Source organism: Drosophila albomicans, chromosome 2L (genome assembly GCF_009650485.2).
Source record: "Drosophila albomicans strain 15112-1751.03 chromosome 2L, ASM965048v2, whole genome shotgun sequence".
Lineage (NCBI taxonomy): Eukaryota > Metazoa > Arthropoda > Insecta > Diptera > Drosophilidae > Drosophila > Drosophila albomicans.
The window spans coordinates 9,768,793-9,793,750 of record NC_047628.2 but is presented as its reverse complement, the minus strand read 5'-3'; the positions used below and the strand labels follow the sequence as shown (position 1 = coordinate 9,793,750).

The 24,958-nt window shown below is 37.4% G+C and overlaps 2 protein-coding genes across 12 annotated transcripts in view; both read left to right on the top strand.

Moving 5' to 3' along the window:
• The first annotated feature begins 1,187 nt into the window (after nucleotides 1–1,187).
• On the top strand, nucleotides 1,188–12,777 carry LOC117566209 (gonadotropin-releasing hormone receptor). Of its 10 annotated transcripts, none has more exons than XM_052002938.1 (8): nucleotides 1,188–1,353; nucleotides 3,265–3,550; nucleotides 5,781–6,053; nucleotides 6,156–6,255; nucleotides 6,333–6,824; nucleotides 7,275–7,669; nucleotides 11,515–11,960; nucleotides 12,687–12,777. In XM_052002938.1, the coding sequence occupies exons 2-8, from the start codon at nucleotides 3,402–3,404 to the stop codon at nucleotides 12,731–12,733; spliced, it is 1,902 nt and encodes a 633-aa protein (XP_051858898.1). In that variant the 5' UTR covers nucleotides 1,188–1,353; nucleotides 3,265–3,401; the 3' UTR covers nucleotides 12,734–12,777. The 10 variants fall into 10 exon arrangements, 9 of the variants coding, with proteins under 9 accessions (XP_051858898.1, XP_051858897.1, XP_051858896.1 ...); XM_052002937.1 differs by having other exon boundaries at nucleotides 1,188–1,428; XM_052002936.1 differs by having other exon boundaries at nucleotides 1,188–1,437.
• The window catches only part of LOC117566208 (cartilage oligomeric matrix protein), a 25,008-nt gene continuing 12,782 nt past the window's right edge, over nucleotides 12,733–24,958 (top strand). For both annotated transcript variants that reach the window (XM_034245739.2, XM_034245740.2), the window contains exons 1-6: nucleotides 12,733–12,832; nucleotides 20,434–20,563; nucleotides 22,106–22,172; nucleotides 22,253–22,568; nucleotides 22,632–22,761; nucleotides 22,833–22,973. In XM_034245739.2, coding sequence (XP_034101630.1) covers nucleotides 20,479–20,563; nucleotides 22,106–22,172; nucleotides 22,253–22,568; nucleotides 22,632–22,761; nucleotides 22,833–22,973 — 739 coding nt within the window. In that variant the 5' untranslated portion in view covers nucleotides 12,733–12,832; nucleotides 20,434–20,478. The remainder of the gene's footprint in view (nucleotides 12,833–20,433; nucleotides 20,564–22,105; nucleotides 22,173–22,252; nucleotides 22,569–22,631; nucleotides 22,762–22,832; nucleotides 22,974–24,958) is intronic.

Here is a 24,958-nt window from a genome sequence, read left to right as displayed (position 1 = left end):
AAGATATTTCAAATTTCCAATAATATAATATTTGAATTACTGTAGAAGACAAATCATATAAATGCGTTGCATACATTTAGGCATAAAAAAAAGTTATTAAAAATTATAATTTTATAACTGCGCAATCGTAGTTTCCCCCAAATGTTAGACAATGGATAATAACATAAATAGTCACCAAAATCTACAGCAAGTTTTTCGAGTATCTTAAGTCCAATAGCTAATACATAATATAAAACACACAACATGATTCACATTTATGTATTTATTTTGCATGATTTTTATATGTGTACATATAGATTTAATTGTTAATTTAATATTCTTGAAGGCAGTGCTTCGCCACAAGCGGCCTCATTAAAATCGACAAAATGCGGCCTTATCGCCACAGGTGCATCTTGATAACGGTTCGCACACACGCACTTACACATGTATGTACGTGTGTACATATCACACTCACCCACACATACAGCGAAGCATACAATAGCGGGCTTTGGCCTGTCATGAAATGTGAACATGAACTTGAAATCCTTTTGTTGCAAACCCATTTGCAGTCATTACATTTAATGAAATGTTGGCAAATTGCGACTCGGCAATCACCCCATCGGCAAATGTGGTTAACCTTGAAAAGTGCAGAAGTGCGGCTCCAAACAGATGCCAACGGGCAGCCAAAGTAATCAGAAGTGTTTACCGGAAAAGGATACAAATTGCGCAGTACACAAATTGTTTGACGCTGCGTATACATAATATACGTATACTTTTGTATATTTGAGTGATTTCTTGATCGTGCATTAAATTTGAGGAGGCAAAGTCAAGACGCAGCCCAGACATAGTGACCGTTGATAACGTAATAGGTATTATTCGAGACACGCTCTCGACTCGCCTCGTCTCAATGTTGATAAGACACGTTTCTGTTTCGCATTTCGGTGATCAGGAGTCAGACGAACGCGAGGCGAACTTTGAATTACACACAGACAGCAACAGCTGCGTCTACGCATTGATAAATCTGTCATTTTATGCGGGCGGGCTTTACAAACACACACAGATTCACACACAAACACAAGCACATACACACACTCACACTTGTGCCATTTTGGGGTCGTTTGCTGTTATCAATCGCGTATAGCGTTGCCAACTACATCAAAGTGCTAGAACGGTCAGCGGGAGCTCCACAGAGATTATCAGTTGTTGTCGAGATTTCGATTTCACGGCAGCATCAGCTGCCCTCACAGCCGCCCCAACAATTCAGTCAGTTCCTGTACGCCGTCCACGGTGCAAATACCGCAAAGAGATCGAGTAAAACTATTAATTACTATAAAAACGTACGCAACAAATGCAATCTCGATAGCGAGCCAGACGGTGGGTGGCACTGCTGCCAGTGTTGTAAACTGATCGGCGTTCGCTTTGCATGTGAAACGTGTTGTGTTGGTGTTGGTGCGTGAGGTGTGCAAATAATCGAATTTAAGTACAAACACAAAACATGCATACATATTATACGTTTTGCTCACGGTGTGCCCGCGTGTTTAGAAAATAGAAAACAAAACGGAAATAAAAAACATTAAGAGCTATTAAACGAATAACAGGAAAATAAATGCAAACGAAATGTAATCTAGACGTAATCACTGATTACGCCTACAATCCTTTTCGTAAACTGATTTACTTAGTGCTGGACAACAGCTTACCAAATGTTTAGTAGTAGAAACTAGCTGGGAAATAATACTTTTCTTATTTTTTAAATTTACACGTAATTTCGTTTATGTTGAAGCGTCGAGCCCCTCGATTTTATTTTTATCAGATTTTCCATGATTCTAGCAGCACATATTCGTAGAGAAAAAGTTCAAAGGCCGACAAACACTGTGCGATTAAAGAAAAATAAACAATGAATTTGTGTACTGCTGAAAATGCTCAAACGAACACAAACAAGCACACTCAAGGATTAATGCGCTGAGAGGCATTTGTTTTGTTGCTGCTCCAGCAATCATCACGCGTAGATAATGATTGTGGTTGCCGCCTGTCGATTGAGTGAGCATCTTGTCCCATTGAGCGCAATTGATTAACAGATTAATAAGCTACTCGATGACTGAGAGCATTAATTCCACATTTATTACGAAAGACCAGAAAAACAAAACAGAGCTAAAGCATAAGTGGAAATTTTTATTATCACTTTAAAAAAACATTCCCATATTATGGGAGAGTAAGAAATTAGTTCAAGGTCAAAAACAAATTCTAGCATTAAAAAATGCATTCGACAAATAAACAAAATGAATCAAAACAATAACATCAGCTTATAGACAAACTTTTGTCGAAGCATTTGAGCTGTATTAATTAATCAAGTGGTGAAATAATTGAGAGTAAATTCTATCAGAAATGGTGAAATTACTTGGGGAGGGAAGCCATCCAGGATGAGTTATGATATACTTAAGCATGCTGCATCTCCCGTTACTGTTTCAGTCTCATTTTCTGTTGTTTTTTGTGATTATCAGACAAGGCTGACAAACGGAATGAAAAACACAGCAATTTTGCTGAATCGCAAAAAAAATAATAACAACCATACACATATGAATATATGTACATTAAAGCGTTTTACAAGTGCACTGATGTAGAGCTATTAAATAATCGCAAGTGAGAAAGCGCTTCATAGCTTGTATTTAAAATGCTTGAAAAACTTTGTGAGAATGAAATCTAAAATAGTTGTTTATGTTGCTTATATGCGGTAAGAGTATTTGCAAGTCAACTAATCACTGTTGCCGTATCTGTTGCACACTTGTTTTAACTCGTGTCCTAATTGACAGGCCCTTCAATAAAGTAAAAATGTTTACGTCAAATGCGATGCTCCGATGAAAGCAGAGATGCAACTAGATTTAGTTTAACAAACTAAATATAAAATATAAATAAATAATATGCAAAATAAATAAACAAACATATAATTCATTCAAAAAGCACTAAAATTGATTTTCAGCGTATTATAGCATACTCACTGCGTATACATAATATTTATATACTCCCGGTTAGCAACAAAATAAATTATTTGTATATACCACAATTATTTTAATAAGCAAGATCGAGCATAATTTTATAATAAACATTATTATTTCTGTGTAGCACAAGCAATGAAATTCTTTTTTATTATTTCCCTCTGTTTGATGGGTTCATAATTTATTTTGACCGAATATAAAACATGGAAATTCCATTAATTTTCCTTATAACAATAAAATGTTTAGTGCTGCTTAAAATGGAATTTAATTAATAATAAAATAAACAAATTTATAGGGCACTGTAGCGACATAGAGTGAAGAGAACCTTTGATTTGCCCGTTTTATTACCTATCAATTGAATCGCCTAATTGTTTTTGGAGAGTGTGAAGAAAACCTTCTGAAAATTGCGGTGTTGCATTGTGTACTGAAAATATGGCTCAGGCCGGCGAAGTGAATGAGTTTGAAAACGATCACCGCATTCTAAGTGATTGGTCAAATGTGAACAATACCAACGGCACAATGCATCTCTCAAAGGATATGATCTTCAATGATGGCCATCGTCTATCCATCACGGTCTACAGGTGAGTGAGAAAAGTGTATGCTTACTATAATATATTTATACCCATTGCTTGATGATTGTTGCTTGTTAGAGAGTCGACTTCCTACTCAGCAGACCAAGTGAGATCACCCACACAGTGAGTCCCAAGCCCGCGTTATTGTACTTTGGTACTTTGGCTATTCACGCTGATAAGGGTCGATTGTCTATGCACTTTTCTAAACTTATCAGTCACTCTGGGCTGTGTGTAGGTGTAGGTGTTGATGCTCGATCTCGATGTGGATGTGGATGTGGATGTAGATGTGCTTATAAATAAATATAAATCATGTCGTTTGCATGTCAATATGTCTGAGATTTAATAATTTTCACTTGGAATTTGAACGCTCTGGTTCAGCGTAGGGTTCACTTTAATAGAGTGATTCGAAATTTACAGAGATCACTTTAACTGATTGGCGCTCATAAAACTGTCTAACAAACCCGTAGAAAGTGCTTCGCATTTCATTCCGGATTATTAACTAAGTAATAATGTTTGTTTATCTTGAGCTTGACTTGATAAACTTTATGAGTCAATGTGTTGTAAATATTTAACAGAAGAGCTGGTTTAGTTAGTGAATATATAATATTTTACAGGGCGAAGATTCATAGCCATTAAGTTTATTAGGTATTGAATGCTTGACAATTGCGATTTAATTACTATCCAGTTAAGCAAGTATTTATACCCGCTACCCATAGGGTAGAAGGGTATTATAACTTTGTGCCGACAGGAAATGTAAGTATGTAACAGGTAAAAGGAGGCATCTCCGACCCTATAAAGTATATATATTCTTGATCAGCGTCAACAGCCGAGACGATCTAGCCATGTCCGTCTGTCCGTCTGTGTGTCTGTCCGTCTGTGTGTCCGTCCGTCTGTCCGTATGAACACCTAGATCTCAGAGACTACGAGAGATAAAGCTATAATTTTTTTTCGACAGCATTTGTTATGTTTGCACGCAGATCAAGTTTGTTTCAAATTTTTGCCACGCCCACTTCCGCCCCCGCAAATCAAAAAAATCGAATAACAAGCGTAATTTTAAAGCTAGAGTTGTTGAAAATTTGGTTGCGATCAGATAAAAATTGTCAAAGTTATTAAAGAAATACTTTTGTATGGGCAAAAACGCCTACTTACAAGGGGTCTTAGTTACTTTGGCTGACAATCTGGTATATTGAGCCGTCTATGGTATATTTTGAATGCGGTACTTTATCGATATACCACATATACCATTCGGTATATTTTTAGTATTTTTGCAGTATATTTGGTATATTTTGAGAATAATACCGCAAAATATATTGCTTTTATTCAAAATGGGTAGCGGGTATCTCACAGTCGAGTACACTCGACTGTAGCTTTCTTACTTGTTTTAATAAGTAATAGTGTAATACGCTTATTAAATGCTATGATCATCAATAACCAGTTGTAACATTTAAAAATTTGAATTATATTAGTTCTAATTTGTGGATGTGCCTTATGAATAATTAATAATCTTACTAAATAATCAATTCTAAGCTGTCATATTAATTTTAATCTCTTAAAGAAAGATATTTTTTAATATTTGTCGTGGATAAATATTGCTGGTTCGAAATTTAAAATTAGTTTCTTATAAGGTAAATGTTTGCCGTTGAGACATCTTAATCTAGTAATACGCAGTAAATTACAGCTTCGAGTTATTTAGTATAATGAATGTATTAAATCAATTACATTATTAAATGGTTTGAATATACTTATAATAAGTCGTTCAGCTAATACTATTAGCATATTATATATTTCTATATTAGTTCACAATACATACGAGTACATAAATAGTAAAAGATATAATATGTATATAAAATATATTGTATATAATTAAGTTCTTACTTTTACTTTAAAATAATCTACTTACAAATCATATTTTATGAGCAATATGAAATCAGTTAATATCCATTACATTTGTCGACAGGCATAAAGCCGAGTTTTCATATCTTTATTGTATCTCTTAAGAGTTTTGCAACCACAATTCAAATCAATGATCCGTTCAATTGATCGACCCACTTATCAAGCCTTAAGACACCCACGCAGTTCGCCTCCGTCTCCGACCCCTTCTACCACATTTTATGTCATATCTCATGTGTATCTCCCCTCACCCACTTCGAGTTATGCGTTATCCGCGTTGTCTCGCCAGCTGCTGCTATCCGATTAATCGCTGCGACCTTTTGCTCGTTTTCCCATTTTCCATTCGCAGCATACTCTTTGTGATCTCAACAATTGGCAACAGCACTGTGCTCTATCTGTTGACCAAACGCCGCTTGCGGGGTCCCTTGCGTATTGACATCATGCTAATGCATTTGGCCATTGCGGATCTAATGGTGACGTTCCTCCTGATGCCGCTCGAGATTGCGTGGGCCTGGACAGTGCAGTGGCGTTCCACCGACTTAATGTGCCGTCTCATGAGTTTCTTTCGTGTCTTTGGACTGTACTTGTCGAGCTTCGTCATGGTCTGCATATCGCTGGACAGGTGAGTCGTTGACGTCCATGTCGCTAATGGACCAAATTGATAGCCAGATAAGGCGACACACCAAACTGTCAAGCTGTTGTGACAAAACTTTTGCTCTGCCAGATACTTTGCCATACTGAAGCCACTGCAGCGATCCTACAATCGGGGCCGCATCATGTTGGCCTGTGCTTGGCTGGGATCCGTCATCTGTAGCATTCCTCAGGTGGGTTAAGCAGCTTCTAGTTAGACCAATTAATGTCATCGCTTCCTTTCAAACACAAACACAAACACACACACTAGGCCTATCTCTTTCATCTGGAGGAGCATCCGAACGTCAAAGGCTACTTTCAGTGCGTCATTTTCCATTCGTTCGTCAGCGAATTTCACAACTGGCTCTATCAGATGGCCACAATGTGTGCCATGTACGCATTCCCATTGATTGCCTTCATCTATTGCTATGGCGCCATCTATCTGGAGATCTATCGCAAGAATCAGCGAGTGCTCAAGGATGTGATTGCCGAACGTTTTCGTCGCTCCAACGATGATGTGCTCAGCCGGGCCAAGAAACGCACTCTCAAGATGACCATCTCCATTGTGATTGTGTTCATCATCTGCTGGACTCCCTACTACTTTATCTGCATGTGGTACTCCTTGGACAAGTCCTCTGTCCACAAGGTGAACTCGTTGGTCCGCAAGGCGCTCTTCATCTTTGCATCGACCAATTCGTGCATGAATCCCCTGGTCTACGGACTTTATAATATACGTGGACGCATGAACAATAACAACAACACGGTAAGTACAAAATTCCAGTTGTAATTGACTCCTTAAGCAGTCTAATGAGTTCTTTCCAAACTTAACCCTCTAGTACCCAATTTATTTATAAAAGTTCGTTTTACTTTCTTTTCAATTCTCATTAATTCGGATAGGTTTAAAATCCTTTTTTAATAAAAACAAAATAGTGCCGCATTATTCTTAATAATTAATTATTCTTGGTCCTATTAATATACCAAAAAATACAAAAATATTCCGACGTCTATACTTGGTATATTGATAAACTATTACTTAAATTATACCAAGAGAGAAAAAGTAGTTAACAGAGTGTTGCGGGATTTTTATTGGATTAAATTTATGAAAATCTCAATTTCAACAATTAATTTATTAAATATTAAATCAGGTAGTTCTTAAGTTCACCAGAGGGTTAAGCTTTCTACTTAACTATTGCCTTTTACTCTCAACCCACAGTCGGTTAACAATCGTCACACTTCGCTATCGAATCGCCTGGACTCGTCCAATCAGTTGCTGCAAAAACCCATCAGCATGTTGCCCAATGGAAATGGAAATGGAAATGGCAATGGCAATGGCAACGGGAATAGTCATCGCAATGCCAGTGCCAATGGAAATGGCAATGTGGTGGCTGCTGCAGTGGCGGCTACCACAAAGCTGGCGCATGTGGTGCACTTAAAGACAAACGGTGCTGCAGGCGACGCACCGTCTCCGGTTGCCTCAGCTCCCCCGGTCATCATGCTGAATGTTAATGACGACGTCAGCGTTGTCAACATTAAATGCCAGGAGCAATCCGACCATAGCAAAACAGGCAAACAGACCAAGCAGCCCAAGACGCCCATCATCTGCCCGAAGTAATGTCGTCTCGCTGCTGTTTTGCCTTTTTATGACGCCCCATCATCAACTTCACTTTTCATTTAGGTTTTCGCACAGTTGTCGGCATAAATTCCAGTGTTTATGTTGCGGTCCAAATCCATAGACTCATAGACATAGACCCGCTAAGGTGTTGCAACATAGCTTATGGCATGGTGCTTAGTGTTGCCACAATAGAAAAGTGATTTTGTGGTTAGCCTTCGATAGTGGCAGGCGTGGGGTAATAATGCCTTTAATAGTGTCTAAAAGCTGTTCATGGGCCGAGGATGCAATTGTAAAACCAAAGATTAAATAATCGTAAATTGTTTAAATCTTAGCGGAGAAATAATTAATTATCGATTAGACAACTATACGAATACTTAATATGGTCAGATTGAAATTTCCTAGCAAAAATCTAACGAAAAGGAAGCGTTCCTAAGACAGCTTTATGATATAGGGCTTCACTTTAAGCAGAATATTTAAGCGAAATGAAATACAAAATTTATGAATAATGAGTAGGTAACAAAGATCAAGATGGTCAATATAATAGATCAGCTAAGCAAATATCCCATAGAAAAGATAGTTATCTATTGTTTAGCATAGCAGATACTTCAGAACTCAATACACTTGGCGGCGACCTTGAAGCTCATTCACAGAGTTTTGAAATAACTCTATGCTAATGTGAAACCTAACCCACTTCACCAAAAGACCCCCATAATATATCATTTAGTGTCAACTCATCAACAACAATAACAGAAAAGAGTTGAGTTGAGAACCCTTCGGAAAGTGCGAGCTAAATACTAAATGGTTCTATATTCACAGTTGTGGCGAATCTGTGGATTCAACTGCCAGGAAAATGACATAGATGAAGACGTAAAGTTTGAGTGCGGAGTGTGCCTATATAATCTTCAATGACAAACAGCAAAACGGCTTAATAAGAGTTGCTACTGTGTTTTTCTTTGAGGCGGCTCAGAACAAAAGGCTTTTTAATTTGCTTCGCGAGATTTTGCATTTAAGTTACAGATTAAAATGTTAATGTTTAACAAATGCGCCAGATCAAAATAATAAATATTTTGGTCTAGGCCGCTAAAATGCTTAAAAAGATATCATAAAATACGCTTAAGACTTACGACGTAATATCGCGTAATATTAGATACTCTAGTTAGTTGTCTTATTGCTTAATTTAAATTAATTTATTCATAAAATCGAATATCAAATGTTAAATTATAGAAAATAGCGAACAACAAAGAATCTCAACATGTGTATTTAATGATTAGCCCTAGACTAAAGAAGCCCCGCCTCATTTACCACCAAACACATTGGCTTCATTATTTGCATTGGATGTTTTTGTTAAGACGACGTTAATCATTTGCTTTATGGCTTGCCATGACGTTAATTATATGATCGTGTGTGTGCGCGCTTTTAAATATTTATTAGACGATATTAGATATGCGATGAATGGAAAACCCGTTCCATTTGAGGGCAGAGAGGAGAATTCGATGATTGACCTCTCCTCGGTTGGCTCTTCTCTCTATTTGAGCAAGTGTTGAAAGTTAAGTTTTTGATAAAATTCGTCCTTTATTCTTGATTTAGTAGTAGTCGTCTTTTGCCTTTTGTTATCCTCAGACCTCACGTACAGCTGTGAACTTTGAAATAGCAGTGCGACCGAAAAGAAACTACATAACAAAGAAAATTAAAATTAAGTTGTTTGCGACTAAATGAATATCCTTTTTTAAGGTTACTTCTATACGCTTTTGTGCATCATATAACATTACAAGAATAAACTTCGTCGTCTAGTTGTGGTTAATTAATCTTCCTTAGTCTTGAGTTAATTTCATTCCACATTTGGTAGCCAAAGACGTTCTCTTTTCATTTACTTTGTTGTCGCAATATTTATGGCTGTCATAATGCTCCTGCCCACGTGCCGCATGTGACACTTTTAAGCGTTTGCCAGTTGCCAGTTGCGAGTAACCCAATTAACCGATTTCCACTGTGAGTGAAGCGTCTTGCTTACAGTGTTAGAAAGTGGCTCACTTTCGATACACTGCGCAACAAAGCTGCGTTCCCAAGACTCTTCATGCAAGCAAACAACTACACTCGCACACACGCACACATACACACACACACACTAAGGTACAATAAACAGAGGAATGCTTGTAATCGAAACTTGAAGACCGAAAAATAAACATGTTAATAATACAATTTTATGATTAATACGAAATGAACTGCAACAACAAAAACAACAACAACACCAGGGGTAGTCAACATGCAAGCTGTGTTGTAGCGCCGTCCAAGTGCGTGGGTCGTTGCCGAAGATGATGCTGGGAACAACAGCAACAACAATAACAGCCACTAGAGCCGAGCGCGTGTCGTGTTTAGTCGTGCAATGCTCACGATCTACAGTTAAACTATCTCAAATGTGAGAAGGTCGCTATTTTTCGGATTTGACAGCAAATAAATATAATATAAACATGTTTTCAAGATTATGATTGTCGTTTTTCTAATTCTATAGAGAAATCCAAAAATGTATCTGATTGTGAAACCAAACAAATTAACAGAATGAAAAACATAAGACAAAATTTTAATGAATTAAATAAAAAATAATATTTTGATTTTTTTTTAATTATACTCGTACATACATATGTATATATATTCAAGGCAAATATATATTGGAATATTGTGTTGACTGATTATTTATAGTATTTTCATTTTATTTATTTATGTTCATGCTAGTGCTACGAACCAAAGATTTATTCTTAATTTTTAATTGCGGTGGATTTATTCAGTATCTATAACAGAACATTGCTTTTCAACGTCGCATTTATCTTAAATCGCCTGACACGCAGCCATCTCTAACCGAAAGAGTCGCGATCGGGGCGCACACCAGGTCGCTTATTTATAAATCACGCACATAATGAAATTTCAGCAAGTGGTCGTCGTGTCCAAAAATGCAGCAAGCAGACAAGCAGGCAAAATATGCAGCGATGATAAAGATGATGATGATGGGAATCAGCTCTGGCTGGATCTGGGTGTGCGACACAGCGCCATGAAATATGTACGATTGTATTACTCGTCGTATAAGTAATGTCCGGACAGGGCTTGACATGGCGGCGACATAATGATGAACTAGTCGTACCACTCCGAGAAGAGAAGAGATCTGAAGCTGCCTTTTAGGTTAACTGACGTGTTACGCATCACTTTGTTGTCACGCATTGGCGGCAACGGGGGGTCACCCGGGGACACCACTTGTAGTGCATAAGTAGCACCATTAATAGGTGCCACATGCACTATCTTACTTCGAATGAAGCAGAGAAGGAAGGAAGGAGGTCTAGTTTTTACGAGTATTTTGGATGTTGTTTTTAATGATTGCAGAGCGTGCCGGTTTTATGAGCCTTTTTTCTGGGCATGCATGTATAAAGAGGGCCTCCACATTTAAGTTGCGTATATTGCCCGGGATATGTTTTTGGAATGCATACATAAAAAGGGTTTCGAGTCTGTGCTTTATGGTCAACGAGGGGGCAACATTGTTGCTCAACTGGGTTTCGATTTCAAAATAAGAGCAAACTTTAGTGTTCATGTGAGGGCTTAATTGGATAATTAAACGCTTGCTTAAGTGCAAAAGATATGTATTTGCAAAACATCATTATCTATCTAATTAACAATGAAGTAGATAAGTCCAGGATTTCCACCTACACAATAATAAATTGTATTTTATGGAGAGTAAGCTATCATTGAATTTGAAATAATAACTAAAGTCGCATTTATTAATCATGCTGGTCAAATCGAAAATACTGAAAAGTCATCGATCAATTTTTAATCTTTCGTTCATTTACTTTTTTTCTTAAAGCCACAAACAGTCTGGCAACTCTGTGAACGCTTACGCAAATTTGCACGTGGGCGTCGTAGCTTACTCACGCGTCAAAAGAAACACAAACGAAGACAAAATGCTGCGCGGCCGCTCCGCTGAACGCGTTTCTCGCAGCAACAACAACGACAACAACATAATAACACCACACAAACAGAAACAGAAACAGCAAGAGCAACAAGTTAACAACACAACATCTTGGCAGCAGCATCCACCGCAGCCAAAGCCAACAACAGCTGAGAACAAAACAAACTGCAATCAGGCGACGACGACCGCGACCACTGCAACAACAAATGCTGCCGCTGCCACTGCCGCCGTCGCAGCCGCAGTCGCAGCTACTGCTGCTTTTGATGTTGGTGTCGCGGCTGTGTTACCCTTCAGTGTGCGTTTGCACGTTGAACAAGACGGTACACAAACACGGAACAGAGGTAAACTGGAAACTCGCGCGACTATCGATAAATCGCGCGCGACTTTTTCGTTCACTCTTTTGATCGTCGTGTGATCTATGGCGGCTTTTAGTGTTTCTAGTTTGTTGTAGCAGCAGTTGTAGTAGTCAGAATAATTATTACACAAATATCTAATTGTCACCGCGGTGCATTTTGACAGACGCCCCAAGAGCATCATCATTCCCCATTTCCCCCATTTGGCTGTCAAGGTGGCTTCGCCATCGCCATCGCCATCGCCATCGCTGTCGCCTTTGCCGACGGTTCGCGTTCTTGTTGTTAATAGCATAAAAGTGTTTTAATTTTTATTAGCACGAACACACCGGACTGGCATCCACAGGTTCGTTCAGTTGTGCAGTCGTCGCCATCGCTGGAGGATCGGTCGTCATCTCCATCGCGTAGCGTCGCGTCGCGTGTGCCGTTCGTTCTAATAAAATCAATCGAAAAGATCTTCGCGTGTGTAAAGTGTCTGTGTGTTGTTTATGCATGTTGTCTCTCTGAAAAAGGGTTTAAAATTTGTTTAATGCATCCGTTTTATTAACGATTCCTATAGAGTTCAATATATAGAAGAGAGTCTTCGATAAGTTTTGTTTGATCTTATACCAAGTGAATAAATATCCCGAAAATTTCAGGAAATTAAGTGTGTGGAAACAACCATAAAAATAACTCAAGTCAACTTTGTTGTTATTCTAAATACATTTACGTTGACAGCAATAAGTGGTGGCAGCATCATCTCAAGTTGCCCCTGTCTGAATTAAGTACGAGTCGAGTGAGTGAGAAGCGGCTACCTACCCATAGCTGTTGAAAGTCCAAGTGGCAAACGGAAACGTTAAACGTGCAACGTCCTTGACAAAGAGGTGAGTGTTAAGGCCATAAAACGTCGCTTTAAGTGGGTTAAACAAGTCATTGCATTTGGGTGGCAAGATGAAAGTGAAATTGAAAGTACAGGAAATTCCTGAATATAGAGATACAAAACTATGCGTTTTAAAAATTATAATTAATATACTATGTATATTAAAATTTTCTTATGCATAACATTAAAGAAGAAAATCTGAGTATTCAAATATTTCAACTCTCCCATTCTAACCGCCATAACTCAAATACTTTTGAAAACTCTCAGTTATCTGTAATTTTAGTCGTATTAATTGACCAATTTATGAATATAATTATGCGGCTAAGGAAAACTCGCATTTCACCGACTCCATATCTGATAATAAATCATGCTAATTGTTGTTGTAATTCAAACAGTATCGATACATATTAATTAGCCACACCCAGTTTGGCTACGGGCCAAACAACGTCTGTGCATTAATCTGAAGATCTCTGGCCTTATCTGGAATGGCGCCATAAATACCACAGCCAAGTCATAATCTATTAATTACCCGACTTTCCACACATTTTCAAAGCAGGTTGAACTTTACGAGTCGTATATTAAAGCAAATTAAAATGTTTTTTTTCTCAAGCGGAGGACAATTGGCTGCTATAAGAAATGGGAAAGAGAGAAAAAAAAAGATTTAGGATACTGGTTGTAGACTTTCAGAACTTTGACGTTTATTATGTGGTCGTCATGAAATTTTTAAGTTATTAAGAAAATTCTAGTGCTTATAATGATATTTCAGTTAGTCATTAAGTTGAACAGAAATAATAATCGGACTCGAAAATTAATAAAGATTATAAATACTCTAGTTTTACAGAGTATAAACGTAAATATTTTATTAGGTGAACGGCAGCCACAATTTGTTTGGCATTTCCTTTTTGGCTTAAAGCGATTTTCTCCACTTTGTTTTGCTCTAGCGACAATCTAACCAAATGCGAGCATGTTTCCAGAGTCTTTTAACAAATGAATACTTATAAATTTGTATAATATATTTATTTGATTTCGACATTCGCTGTTGCTGCTTGCCGCTTCAGTCAATTCAATTAAAAAACGCCCACTGTTGAAATTAGCATAACAATTTATAACTGCCTCGACGATGTCTCCTCAGAGAGTGTGGTTAGCTTGTTATTATTATTTTGTTTTTTTTTTTTTTTTTTATTATTTTGAATATATTAGCTATACAATTGTGGTTGATAGAGTTGGCCATATTTGGTGAGTGTGCCTCCGGCATTATTAAAACATAAATAATATTGCTGTTAATGATATTTCCGCTCCAAGTTATGAGTTCATAAACAAATGCAAATCAACTGGAAAATTGTGGCAAACAAATTAGCGCATCGTCTTGAGTAAAAGTCATGATCTGCTGATTCAGATTTAAATTCAGATTAGGCATACAAATTTTAATGCTTTGTATTGACTGCATTTCGGCACCAACATTAAATTTGCAATTCAAATCGAAATGGAGGTTTTTTGTTTTGATTGTCGGGCGTCAGATGTGATTCAAGTTCGGATGAAACGAAACTTTATTTTAATGATTCATCAAAGTAAGTTAATAGCTTATCGATTTTTGGCTTAATTACAGCATAAACATATTCTAAACCGTTTTGACAGGTTTTCAAAATAGTTGCCATTGTTTTTTGTTTTCAAATTGAGAAACGTGGCGCCAATTTAAGCGCTTCACCAAACGCTTAAAATGTCATTTATAAAAAGTTGATTGGATGGCCTAACGTTTTTGCGGTTTCGTGTTAACTGAATTAAAACGCAATATTCCGTCTTGAGAATTGGCTGGGTGTGTCTTAAGAAGCTACATAGATAATCACTTGATTATATGGCTGTTAGATTTGTGACATATTCTATTGTTGTTTATGGCATTAATAATATGTTTACAGCCATTTTGTTTGCTGCCGATTGAAGAGCTGCGGAATTTGCTTAACTCAAGTTATGACTTTTTACGAAAATAAAAACTTGTTATATTACCATATAACTGGAAGATTTAGTTTGATTTACAACACGGAATAAATGATGATACTGTTGATGAGGCTACACCTCTATAAAAATCTTTATAAATACAAAATTTAAAATTCTTTTGTTTGTGATATCAAAAGATTCTACAGACGACAGTTGAAATGATTATATAGAACACTAAAATGTTGGCTGCAATATAAATTTCAATAGAATTGTCATTTGCAAATGTCTTTTATTATTTGTTGTTGGCGTATTTCAATGATATTTGAAAGCCATTAATTTACCACCTTCTGCCCCAATTACACTGACAATTTATGCAGTTTTTTATCTGTTTTTATTTTTCTTATTCATTGCTTGTTTGATTGAGCCGCTTGGCAGGCGGCAATTACCATACCAGAAATTTGAAATCAGCACCGCACTCATATATATAATTGACAGACCTTTCAATATTATGAAATGAGACGGAAAAGGAGTGTGAAATCGGTTTGTGTAATAGCTGAATGGCCAACATTTCAGCTGTCAACTACTGCATTTTTCATGAAAATCCCACAACATACAAAAAAACAAAATTTAAATAGATTCGTAAAGACATCAATAGAAAAATATTGCATAGAAAAGCTGAATACAGAAATGTCGAAGTCAAGTGCTATTGAACTCGTTGGGATCTTGACACTTTTACATAAAAACAAATTCCACTCAAATTGCGCCGGAAGTTATACAAAAATCTATTATGCTCGTGCCATAATGAAACCAATTTATCAGCCCAGCTCGAAGTCAAACTTAAATGCGAAGGCGACGGCGACGACGACGACGACGGTGATAGAAAATCGGTTCAGTTTTTTTCAATTAAAGTGAGGAAAAATAAGAAATATTAAACAAAAGCCAAAGAAAGTTTTGCTGCAAATGAAAATCCGTTGAAGAATTTCCCTAAGCGCAGCTTAGTTGGGTTTCCCTCTCTCTCACACTTTTGCTGTCTCTCTATCTTTCTCGCACTCTTCATCGATCTATCTCCAAGTCTGTGTATCTCACTGGGGCCGGGTCTTGAGATGCGTAGGCGCCGAGCGTCGTTTCTTTCCGTGTCAAACCAGCAACTGACAGCAGGTTTGCCAGCAGTTTCAGCTCCAACTTGGAGCTCAACTTGGAAGCTGAGTTTGAGTTTTCGGTTGAGCATTTAAACGCGGCTGATTTGATTTCAGTGACACGACGCCTGGGGCGACGACTACGACGACGTCGACGACGAGCGCGAAAAACTTGTCCTACCCACACGCCACACAACCTCAAAGCCTCTCATGGCAAAACTGAGTTGCAGTAGCAGCAGCGATCGCGTTTTTTGCGATCTTTTCCATCGCCCTGGGGGACTTGGGGCACATGTTGCATGCTGGCAACTGATGCCGAAGTCAAAATATTTGAATTTCTAATGCCATACCGAGGGCTGTCCCAACTATCAGTAAATGCAGATGAGTCATGTTGATGTTGTTCTTGTCTTTATCGGCTACAACTTCATTATGAAAATCACAAAAACAATCATAAATTTATAGTTTATATTGCGGCCTTCAGTCATTGATTGTAAAGCATAAATATTCTGTAAAATATTGCATAGTTATTATATCAAAACAATAACTTTAAACAAATGTATTATATAAACAATATTAATATGAACATGCTTGAATACATTTGCGATTAACAAAGAAAGATTGATTATTCGATCTGCCATTGGCAACTCAAAGCAAAGGCATTATCATAATTGAATATTGGTTTTTATACCCGGGACTCATAGACTCTTTACATAAAGTATGTATCATATGTATGTGTATCGGAGACTATAAGTGATAAACCTATTCTGTTTCAATATATGATAGATTTTAGTCTTTTGTCGGTATATAAATTTACTATATTTGGTATATACTGGTACTTTTTGTCTTTTATTAAGAATGATTAGCAGCTTTCTCTCTCTCGACCGATTTCTTACTTGTTATCAACTAAAAAATAAAACTATTTTTTATCTTTTTTTAAAGAAAGGAACCCTGTGAAATAACTTAACTATTTTGGAGTAATGCCTGCATACGATTTTAATCTTATTTTTATCGAATACCTTCGGAATTTACTTTAAAAGCAACCCGCTTGCAGTTTGCTTAGGGCGCTTGCCAGTTTCCATTTAATCTGATTGGAAAACTTTTCCGATAAGCATCAAATTTCCAATGATGATAAACAAGCAACGCCTTTTGTCATGATGCCGACAAACTTGTTCGATCGACTTAGATCAACAGAGATCTAACCCGGCCAGTGGGTGACAGTTTCTGTGGTCGACGTCGACGTCGACGTCTTTGTCGTCGTCGATGTCTTCTGCGGCTTCCGTGTGCATTTGCCTTTGCTTAATTAAATGTCAATCATTGTACATATAGTCGCGTATATGCCTAAACCTCAGCATCATTGTTTTTGATTTGTGCGCTTTATTACGTTGATGGGAGACGGCGTCTCTATGGCGACGCGCTGTCATCCATTTGAAGACGTATTGGGATTATGCTGACTGCGTGGGCGCTGGACAGAGATCTGTCTTCGTATGCACCGGGAGGCATTAAAAAGTATTTAATAAATTTTAGACTGGGGATTATGAGTTTAATGCCATAGTGCGTGCAGACTTTGGGGACTTTTTAGGGTATTCGTATTGACATTTGGTGGGAAATGTTCTTAACAGTCTCAGTAGCATTTTACTATGAGCTATCCGTTTATACGTTTCGATGAGCACGTAAAGTGATTTACCTGATTTGTGTAGAACCCCTTTCGAGTACTTGGAAATGAGCTATGAGCTTATAAGATCTAATCCTGTTATCTACTGTGAGAATAAATGAAGCCTGTTATTTGAAAATGCCTTGAACTTGTGGCATTCTTTTTGGATTTGTGTAGATCATGGAAAATTTGGCAAAGCATCAGAAGTGGAATCTACAAATCATAATCCATTAGAAGTCAATAGGTCGCATAGCACATGAAGCTATATATCAAAATGTCCCAATGCCTCTTACTATCATAAATAACCTACATTTCTTTTGCAAACTTTGGCTAGAAATGTGCTGTTATTTATGTACTTTTAGTTGACAATAATATCGAAGGTACTACGTCAATATTTATTTCTCTTTCACCAGCAGTTGGAGCAAAGTACATAATCCCAATTATTCCTTAATATAATCCCAAGTCTCAATAAACTCTGTCAAGTGGCACATAAAAACCTTAAACTACTTTGAAAAGCTCTCAGCTCGAGAGTGCAGATTCAACGAACTGGTAAAGTCTGTTGTAACATTGGCAATTGCGAATATAACCATAAATGGCATATGTTTTGTGCCTGTGACTCAGTGACATTGTAGAGAGCGTGTCTAAAACATGGCTAGAACAAGATGAACGGAAAGAGAGAAAGAGAGACACAGAGGCAGAGATGGCTACAGTCTAACTGCCACTATAAATCCATAACTGTCACTCAAGTTTTTTGTGGACCAGTATTGGCAGAAGTTCTAGAGTTCTGGTCTTTTAAGGCCATAACGACATTGCTATTGCCGCGACCGTTACCACATTCCTGGGACCCCTTTATAGCCAAGTTAAAAAGGCCGTGTGGCTGTGAAGATGACCACATTTCTTGTGTTTATAACAAAAAATAGGAAAATAGAAAAAATTGTCTAGTAGAACTAAGATTTACCAACTAGATTTATGTCGTAATTATTTGTTGGTGCTCTACGAGTGGTTTATAACACTTCCCGATCCAACTTTGTGTTTTACGATTGCTCCTACTTTAATGCCAATTAATGTGCACTTACTTGGCCTTTTATTTTATTACATCGATCGTTAAATTTTTGTGTATTTCCAACAAAATTTATTAGTTAGTGAAACTATAGCACAGCTTCCAGGTTGTAGGTTCCAACTTCCATCCGAGAGTTATAAAGTTGTTGCTCTTGAAGGCTTTGATCACCGAGAGATTTAAGCACCCGATAACAAATTACTTCAATTCACGGTAGCACTTGTTGTGGTTGGCAACGGGTTTATTTATTGGACACTGGAATTAGAAGCGTGTTTGAAGAAATTGCAGGGAATGTGGTAATGGAGCAATAAGATAAACAGTTGACTAGCTAAAAGCACGATTTATGGCTTGTAATTGAAATGAGATGGCCAAGTCGGAGATCAACTAATACACAACTTACACATGCATTAATTATGGTTGAAGAAAAACAGAAAGAATATTCAATAAGTTTATTACCCACCAGAGATGCGTCGAAATGTGCTGTTAGTCCAGAGGATGTACTATATTTTGCTAACATTATGTATTCTAATTTGCGTATTGGGATTTTAAAACGGAAATAGGTTTCAGCAAATGCCACGGAAATCGTAAAAGAAACACTTCTAAATAATCAGACTCTTTAATGTTATCCAGCTGCGTGAAGAGTTATTCTCGTCTGTTTTATTAATATTTAAAATAAGAATGCCATATCTCTCACATCAGATCCGAGTGAAATAGAGTCAGAAACACATAAAAAAGTGCCACAAAAGAAATCTTCATCGTGCTCACCCGCTTCCGTTGAGTGACCGCACCTGAAAAAGCAGCGCAGAGGAGAAAAAAAGCTTAAATTCCAAAAGCACATCAACTAAACATTTATTTAACTAACACGATCCGACGAAAGAATGATTGCAAAAATCCAACATAAATCTCGGGAAACTGAAAATCAACAGAAGTGGAAAAAAGAATAAAAAAAAACTTAAGCTGCAAACGCCCACAGATGGCCGCATATATGAAAGATATACATAGTTAGCCAGATAGACAGATAAAGAAACAGAGAAATATATATATTTAGTATATGTAGGTGATACCGGAGCAACACTTCCGGCCCGAAAAGAGAGCAAGATATTTGTTTTGTGCAGAAGAAAATGCGTGTTGAGAATCTGAAAAATGTCGAATACATTTCATTTAAATTTTTATTTTATATTTTTTTTACTGGTTACAACAATTTAATTTGAATTTTATTTATTATTTTTATGCGATTTTATGGGGCAGCCACAATGCATTTTATGGGCTTTTATTTTTAAACATAAATAAACAACCACCGACTGAGCGTCTTCTCTCTACATTTTGTTGCGTCGAATTGGGTATATGCATTTTATAAAGCAGTTCGATAAAAAAAAAGAAAATCAAAATTAAAAAAAAAAAATACAATTTATTATTTTATTTTTAAATATTATTATTTTAAAAATTATTTATTTTAAATACATTTTCCAACTTATATTTTCTTTGCCTTATATTATACTAATATAGTAAGAGATTTGAAGTATGAAAATATAATATGTATATATTCTATCTTTTATTCTTATAATCGATATTATTTAATGTTAATAAAATAATTATTTTTTTTTATATATATTCATATTAATGTGACTTCGTTTTTTTAATATTTTTAATATATTTTTGTAATTTAGATTTTGTAGTATTGACTTTGTAGAGAACATTTTCAATATCACTTAAAATATTGTATTCTTTTAATGTCTGTTATTTAGTTTTTAAAAAGTTAGGGTATATAAACTTTCACATGCTGACATTTAATGATTTTCTCTTGTTTGCTATGCACTTTATTTATATTACAGCGGACGCAGGCACAAATCAGATCGAAGTGAAGACGAGTCAAGGCGATGAATTGGTCGCGCGTGTTGCTAGTTGGATTGGCCGCATTGGGCCTGGCGATTGTGGAGGTTGCATCACTCTCACTGGATCCAGGTAGGTGGTGCAGTGCCGCACATTGCAGCATTCCCGCATTATGTTTACCGTTGTGTTTACGGGCAAACACGCGATAGCCAGACCAGACAAGAGTCAGGGGCCGCAGGGTAAATATTTGCCGGACAGTTGGCATCGCCCAAAAATCAACTCAAATAGCGATTTATGTAAATCAGAAAATGCCAAGTAAACGTCAACGTTTGCAACGTCGTCCGTCTCTTGTCATTTATAAGCAATGCTGTTGCATTTGCGGCTTGTTGTCGACCTCCCTGCTCCATAAATGGCGTTGGCGTTGCCCGATCACGAGCTGACCAAGCTGCCATTGCAATTGCAATTGCAGTCATAGCCGCAGTCGCGATCGCCATGTGGAGTCCAACTCCAAGTCTAACTCCAACTGAGTGTGGCACGATATCGTGAAGGTCACTTCACATACGCCTGTCAAAGCACAGCTCCTACACATGACAAATAACTGCACAAATGCGTGAAATTCTACATACTTACACATGATGTCGTTGGGTCTTGAGTCTTTTCGATCTCTTGTGCAAATATGTCATGTATCTGCTTGCTTTCCACTTTTCTGTTTTCAGTTTTCAGTTTTTCTTTTTCTTCCTTCTTCAGTTTTGTTTTTTTGGGTCAACATGCCGCTGGATTAGCCGTTCAGTTGCTGACCAAAATAAACAGCTCAAAGTGTTGTAATCATCACTGGCAGGCGCGAAAACTGATAGAGCAAGTGCCAAAGATTTTTCCGTCTAGGATTAGCAAACAATGTCCACTGGCAGTGTTTGATTTTTTCCATGTTGATTTTGTAATCGATACGTGTAACTGCCTATCACTTGCAAAGCGGAAGTTTGTCTAGGCTGCGAAGATATCATAATATAGTACATGAAAAACAGGCAGAAAAAAACAGATAAACTACAAATCAATCATAAGGCTTAAATTCAGAAATATGTTGCAGAAAATTTTACTTCTATTTAAAATGAACACATAACTTTATAATTCGACTATAAATGGTTTAAAAATATTTAAGGCTGAAATGACTTAATTAAATATGTTGGTTCTTAATTATATAAAAACATTATTCAGCTAAAAATTGTAATGAAAGAAAGGAAAATATATTAGATTAATTCTCAAATTTATTTTCAAGTATACAATACACGTTTGTAACTTTGTTATAAACCAAATATTATTGTACACTCAAGTAATTATAATCTTAATATGGGATGAAAAATAATTTGAAAGTATTATAGTTGAACTGAGAGATCCGTACGATGTCTTTGAGCTAAATATGTTATTTTACAAAATTTAAAAGTTAAATTCAGAAATAAAATGAAGGGAAAACGCTTGAGCTAGTTAAAGTAAAATAAACTGCATATAGATTATTTTTAAAATTGATCAGCAAGTGTAAAAGACAGTTAATACTAATGACATAAATATTCCTCTGTAAGAAAGGTTTGTTATCTTGTCTTATTCCTCACCTTGAATTCACTTCCCCGATATTGAAAGGTTTAACATTCCTACTATCTTATCTCTCTTGTCATGTTGCAGTTGCCTCTGCCGAGTTGGAGCAGTTCATCAGGAAAGGCGATGTCGTCATATCCACTCGACACATCAGGTAAATTGCAGCTTAGCCTTGATGATGAGCTTATCAGTTGTTTAACAACTTGTTGCACACACTTTTCAACCGCATTTCAGGCCACGCCGCAAGCTGCACATTTCGATTGAGGCGCTGTTCATGATTGACTTTCCCATGTTGAAGCATAAGATGTCCTTCTTCCTGGATCGCAAGCAGCAACGCGTTACGCTCGACATAAGCGCCAATGGTGCAACCGAGTCACGCAACTTTGACATACCCAATATCAATGAGACGAGCACCATTCGATCTTTGGCCCTGCAGTTTGCCAAGAATAGAATCACATTGTTTGTGGACTGCAAGGCGAGCACCTACCACGACATCGACATGAGTTTGGCCAAGCTCTATACTCAAATGGACGATCCAGTAATCAAGCTGGTGAGTGTAGCCATCTCTCGAAAGACAAACAGATCTTACTTAGACCTAATGTTTGCTTCACAGTTCAGAGAACGCAAATATCCACTGCACTTTGATGCAGACATGGAGCACTCGCTGCAACGTGCCAACTGCCAGAAGGGACTGCATCGTCGTGGCAATCGTCGCATGCTGCGGAACAAGATCAGCGAGCGTGGTAAGTCATCGATCAGTTGTGGGTTGCTCTTCAGCCCACCATACTCCTAATATTCTCCTTCTTCATTGCAGAGAAGAACAAGAAACGCGATGTGCGCAGCAATTGGTATCACGAGCCAACTCTGGCCCGGGACGGTGTCGATCAACGACAACACGAAATACCTACAGATGTGGAACGTGGCGATATTCCCGTCATGCATGGCGATTGTGAAGGTAGGCTATAATACTCCCTTTTTGTGTACTTGCCAGTTAAGTCAGAAAGCAAGTCGATGACACTCGACGCTTTTGGGGCGTGTCTAGACTTTTGACAGCATTTCAGTGGGACATCCACAGCTGTGATTTTTGGGTGGGACGGTGGCCTTTATGAGGCGTTGCACTTAACTTATCTTTCTGCGGAGATGTTGGCGTTTGTGTCAGTCAAGGTACATAATTCAATTAAGCCAAAATTGTAAAGAGTTGGAAGTGTTTTTTCTTCGGTGGGATAGCACATGGTGCAATACAGAGGCAGTTGACAATGAAGGCCTAAAGCAGAAGACTTATTTTTTTAGTTCAATATTAATTACGAAATATATTCTAGAAACGTGTATATACATATATATTAATATAATTGTTATATACTCAAAAAGATGTTAAGCTCTTGACAGTTAAAAATGATCCAAATTTTATTAGTGTCGTTTTTTTTGTATCTTAAAAATATGTATCAATAAGATTTTGTTTTTTTCAGGTAACTAATGGTTCTTGTAATAAATATTTCAAAAACCTATTCTTGTTATATAGCTTAGTTATCCCTTAATGTAATGAAAGTTCAAATGAAAAGTTATATTAAGTAGTGAAATTTTTTAACGATCGAATTCGCGGAAGTTGGGCTATTTGAAATTCAACTGTGATATATGTCTGCTTCTATAGTTAAGTGAAGAGGGATACTTTCAAATGCTGTATAAGAAAAGGAAATAACGTAAGATCCGGATTAATAATTGCTTACAGCCATTAGCAATTAATAATTTACGATTTACCTGTAAGTCGACGTTGTGAACAATTGTCAGTTGTTCGATGAAGCTAAGCTCGTTTTTTATGTCCATCTATCTATCTACCAGTCGACGTCTCTGTGCTTACCCTTTCTGAATCGGTATAAGGCTAGAGCAATAAGTGTCGTTACTTAATGCGATAATGCCATGCAAATCTGCAGCCAATTAATTACACTGCTCGTATATGGCTATATAAGCATTACGAGTAGATATCTATATACGATTGCGAGCACAAACATATGTACGAGTATGTGAGTACCCACATGTTGATCTGCCAATAAGTCGCAGCTAAGTGACAGAGAAACAAGCATGGATCGCCCACTGAAAAGACAACACTAATGAACCCAGAGATATGCCAAAGCCAAAGCCAAAGCTACAAACCTCGTGAATAAGCTCGAGCACTCGTTTGAGCCGGAGTCGAGAGACTGACACTGCGTTCGGGTTTTGGGTTTGGGTTTCGATGTTTGAGTGCCGTTGAGTGCAGTTTCATTCGATGTCGACCCAAGCATAATTATTATTTATCTAGCTCAGTGCAAAACGCCAAATTGGTAGCACGCTCTGTACCCCCACACACACTCCAGACACACTCACACAGCACACACACACACATTCATTCACACACTCATGGGATAGGCGGCATATGGTAAATCGCAAAGGCAAACGTAATGAATGACGCCGTCGAGATGGAAACGAAGGTTGCACACACCACAAACAAGATCGTAGATCGCAGTGTGTACAACCCGAGTTCCCCTCCCCTTCCTTCACTGCACCCCTATATGCATGTGCTCCCCTTCCTCCTTTCATGGCAGCAACGGATGCGTTTGGGCGGCGGCGGCGTTTTCAATGTTGACAAAACTCACTCAAACAGCTAAAAAGACACACGGACAGCCGAACGGACGGATAAAATGAAACCGTTGAAACATTGGACTAGTTTAGTTATCTGTTGTCGAATGCCGAGCATGGCGTCATGCAACATACATACATAAATGACTATATGAGATTTAGAGATGAGCCAAGAGCTTATTAGCACACTTTTAACAGAGGCTCAGCCAAAAGCTACTTACCTCAATAACTGCAGAGAAAAAGAGTGTAAAAGACATTTGCAAGCAATGTGAATCATTTAATATCATTTCTTGATGACTCAGAGGTCGTAAAAAGCAGTGTCTTAATAAA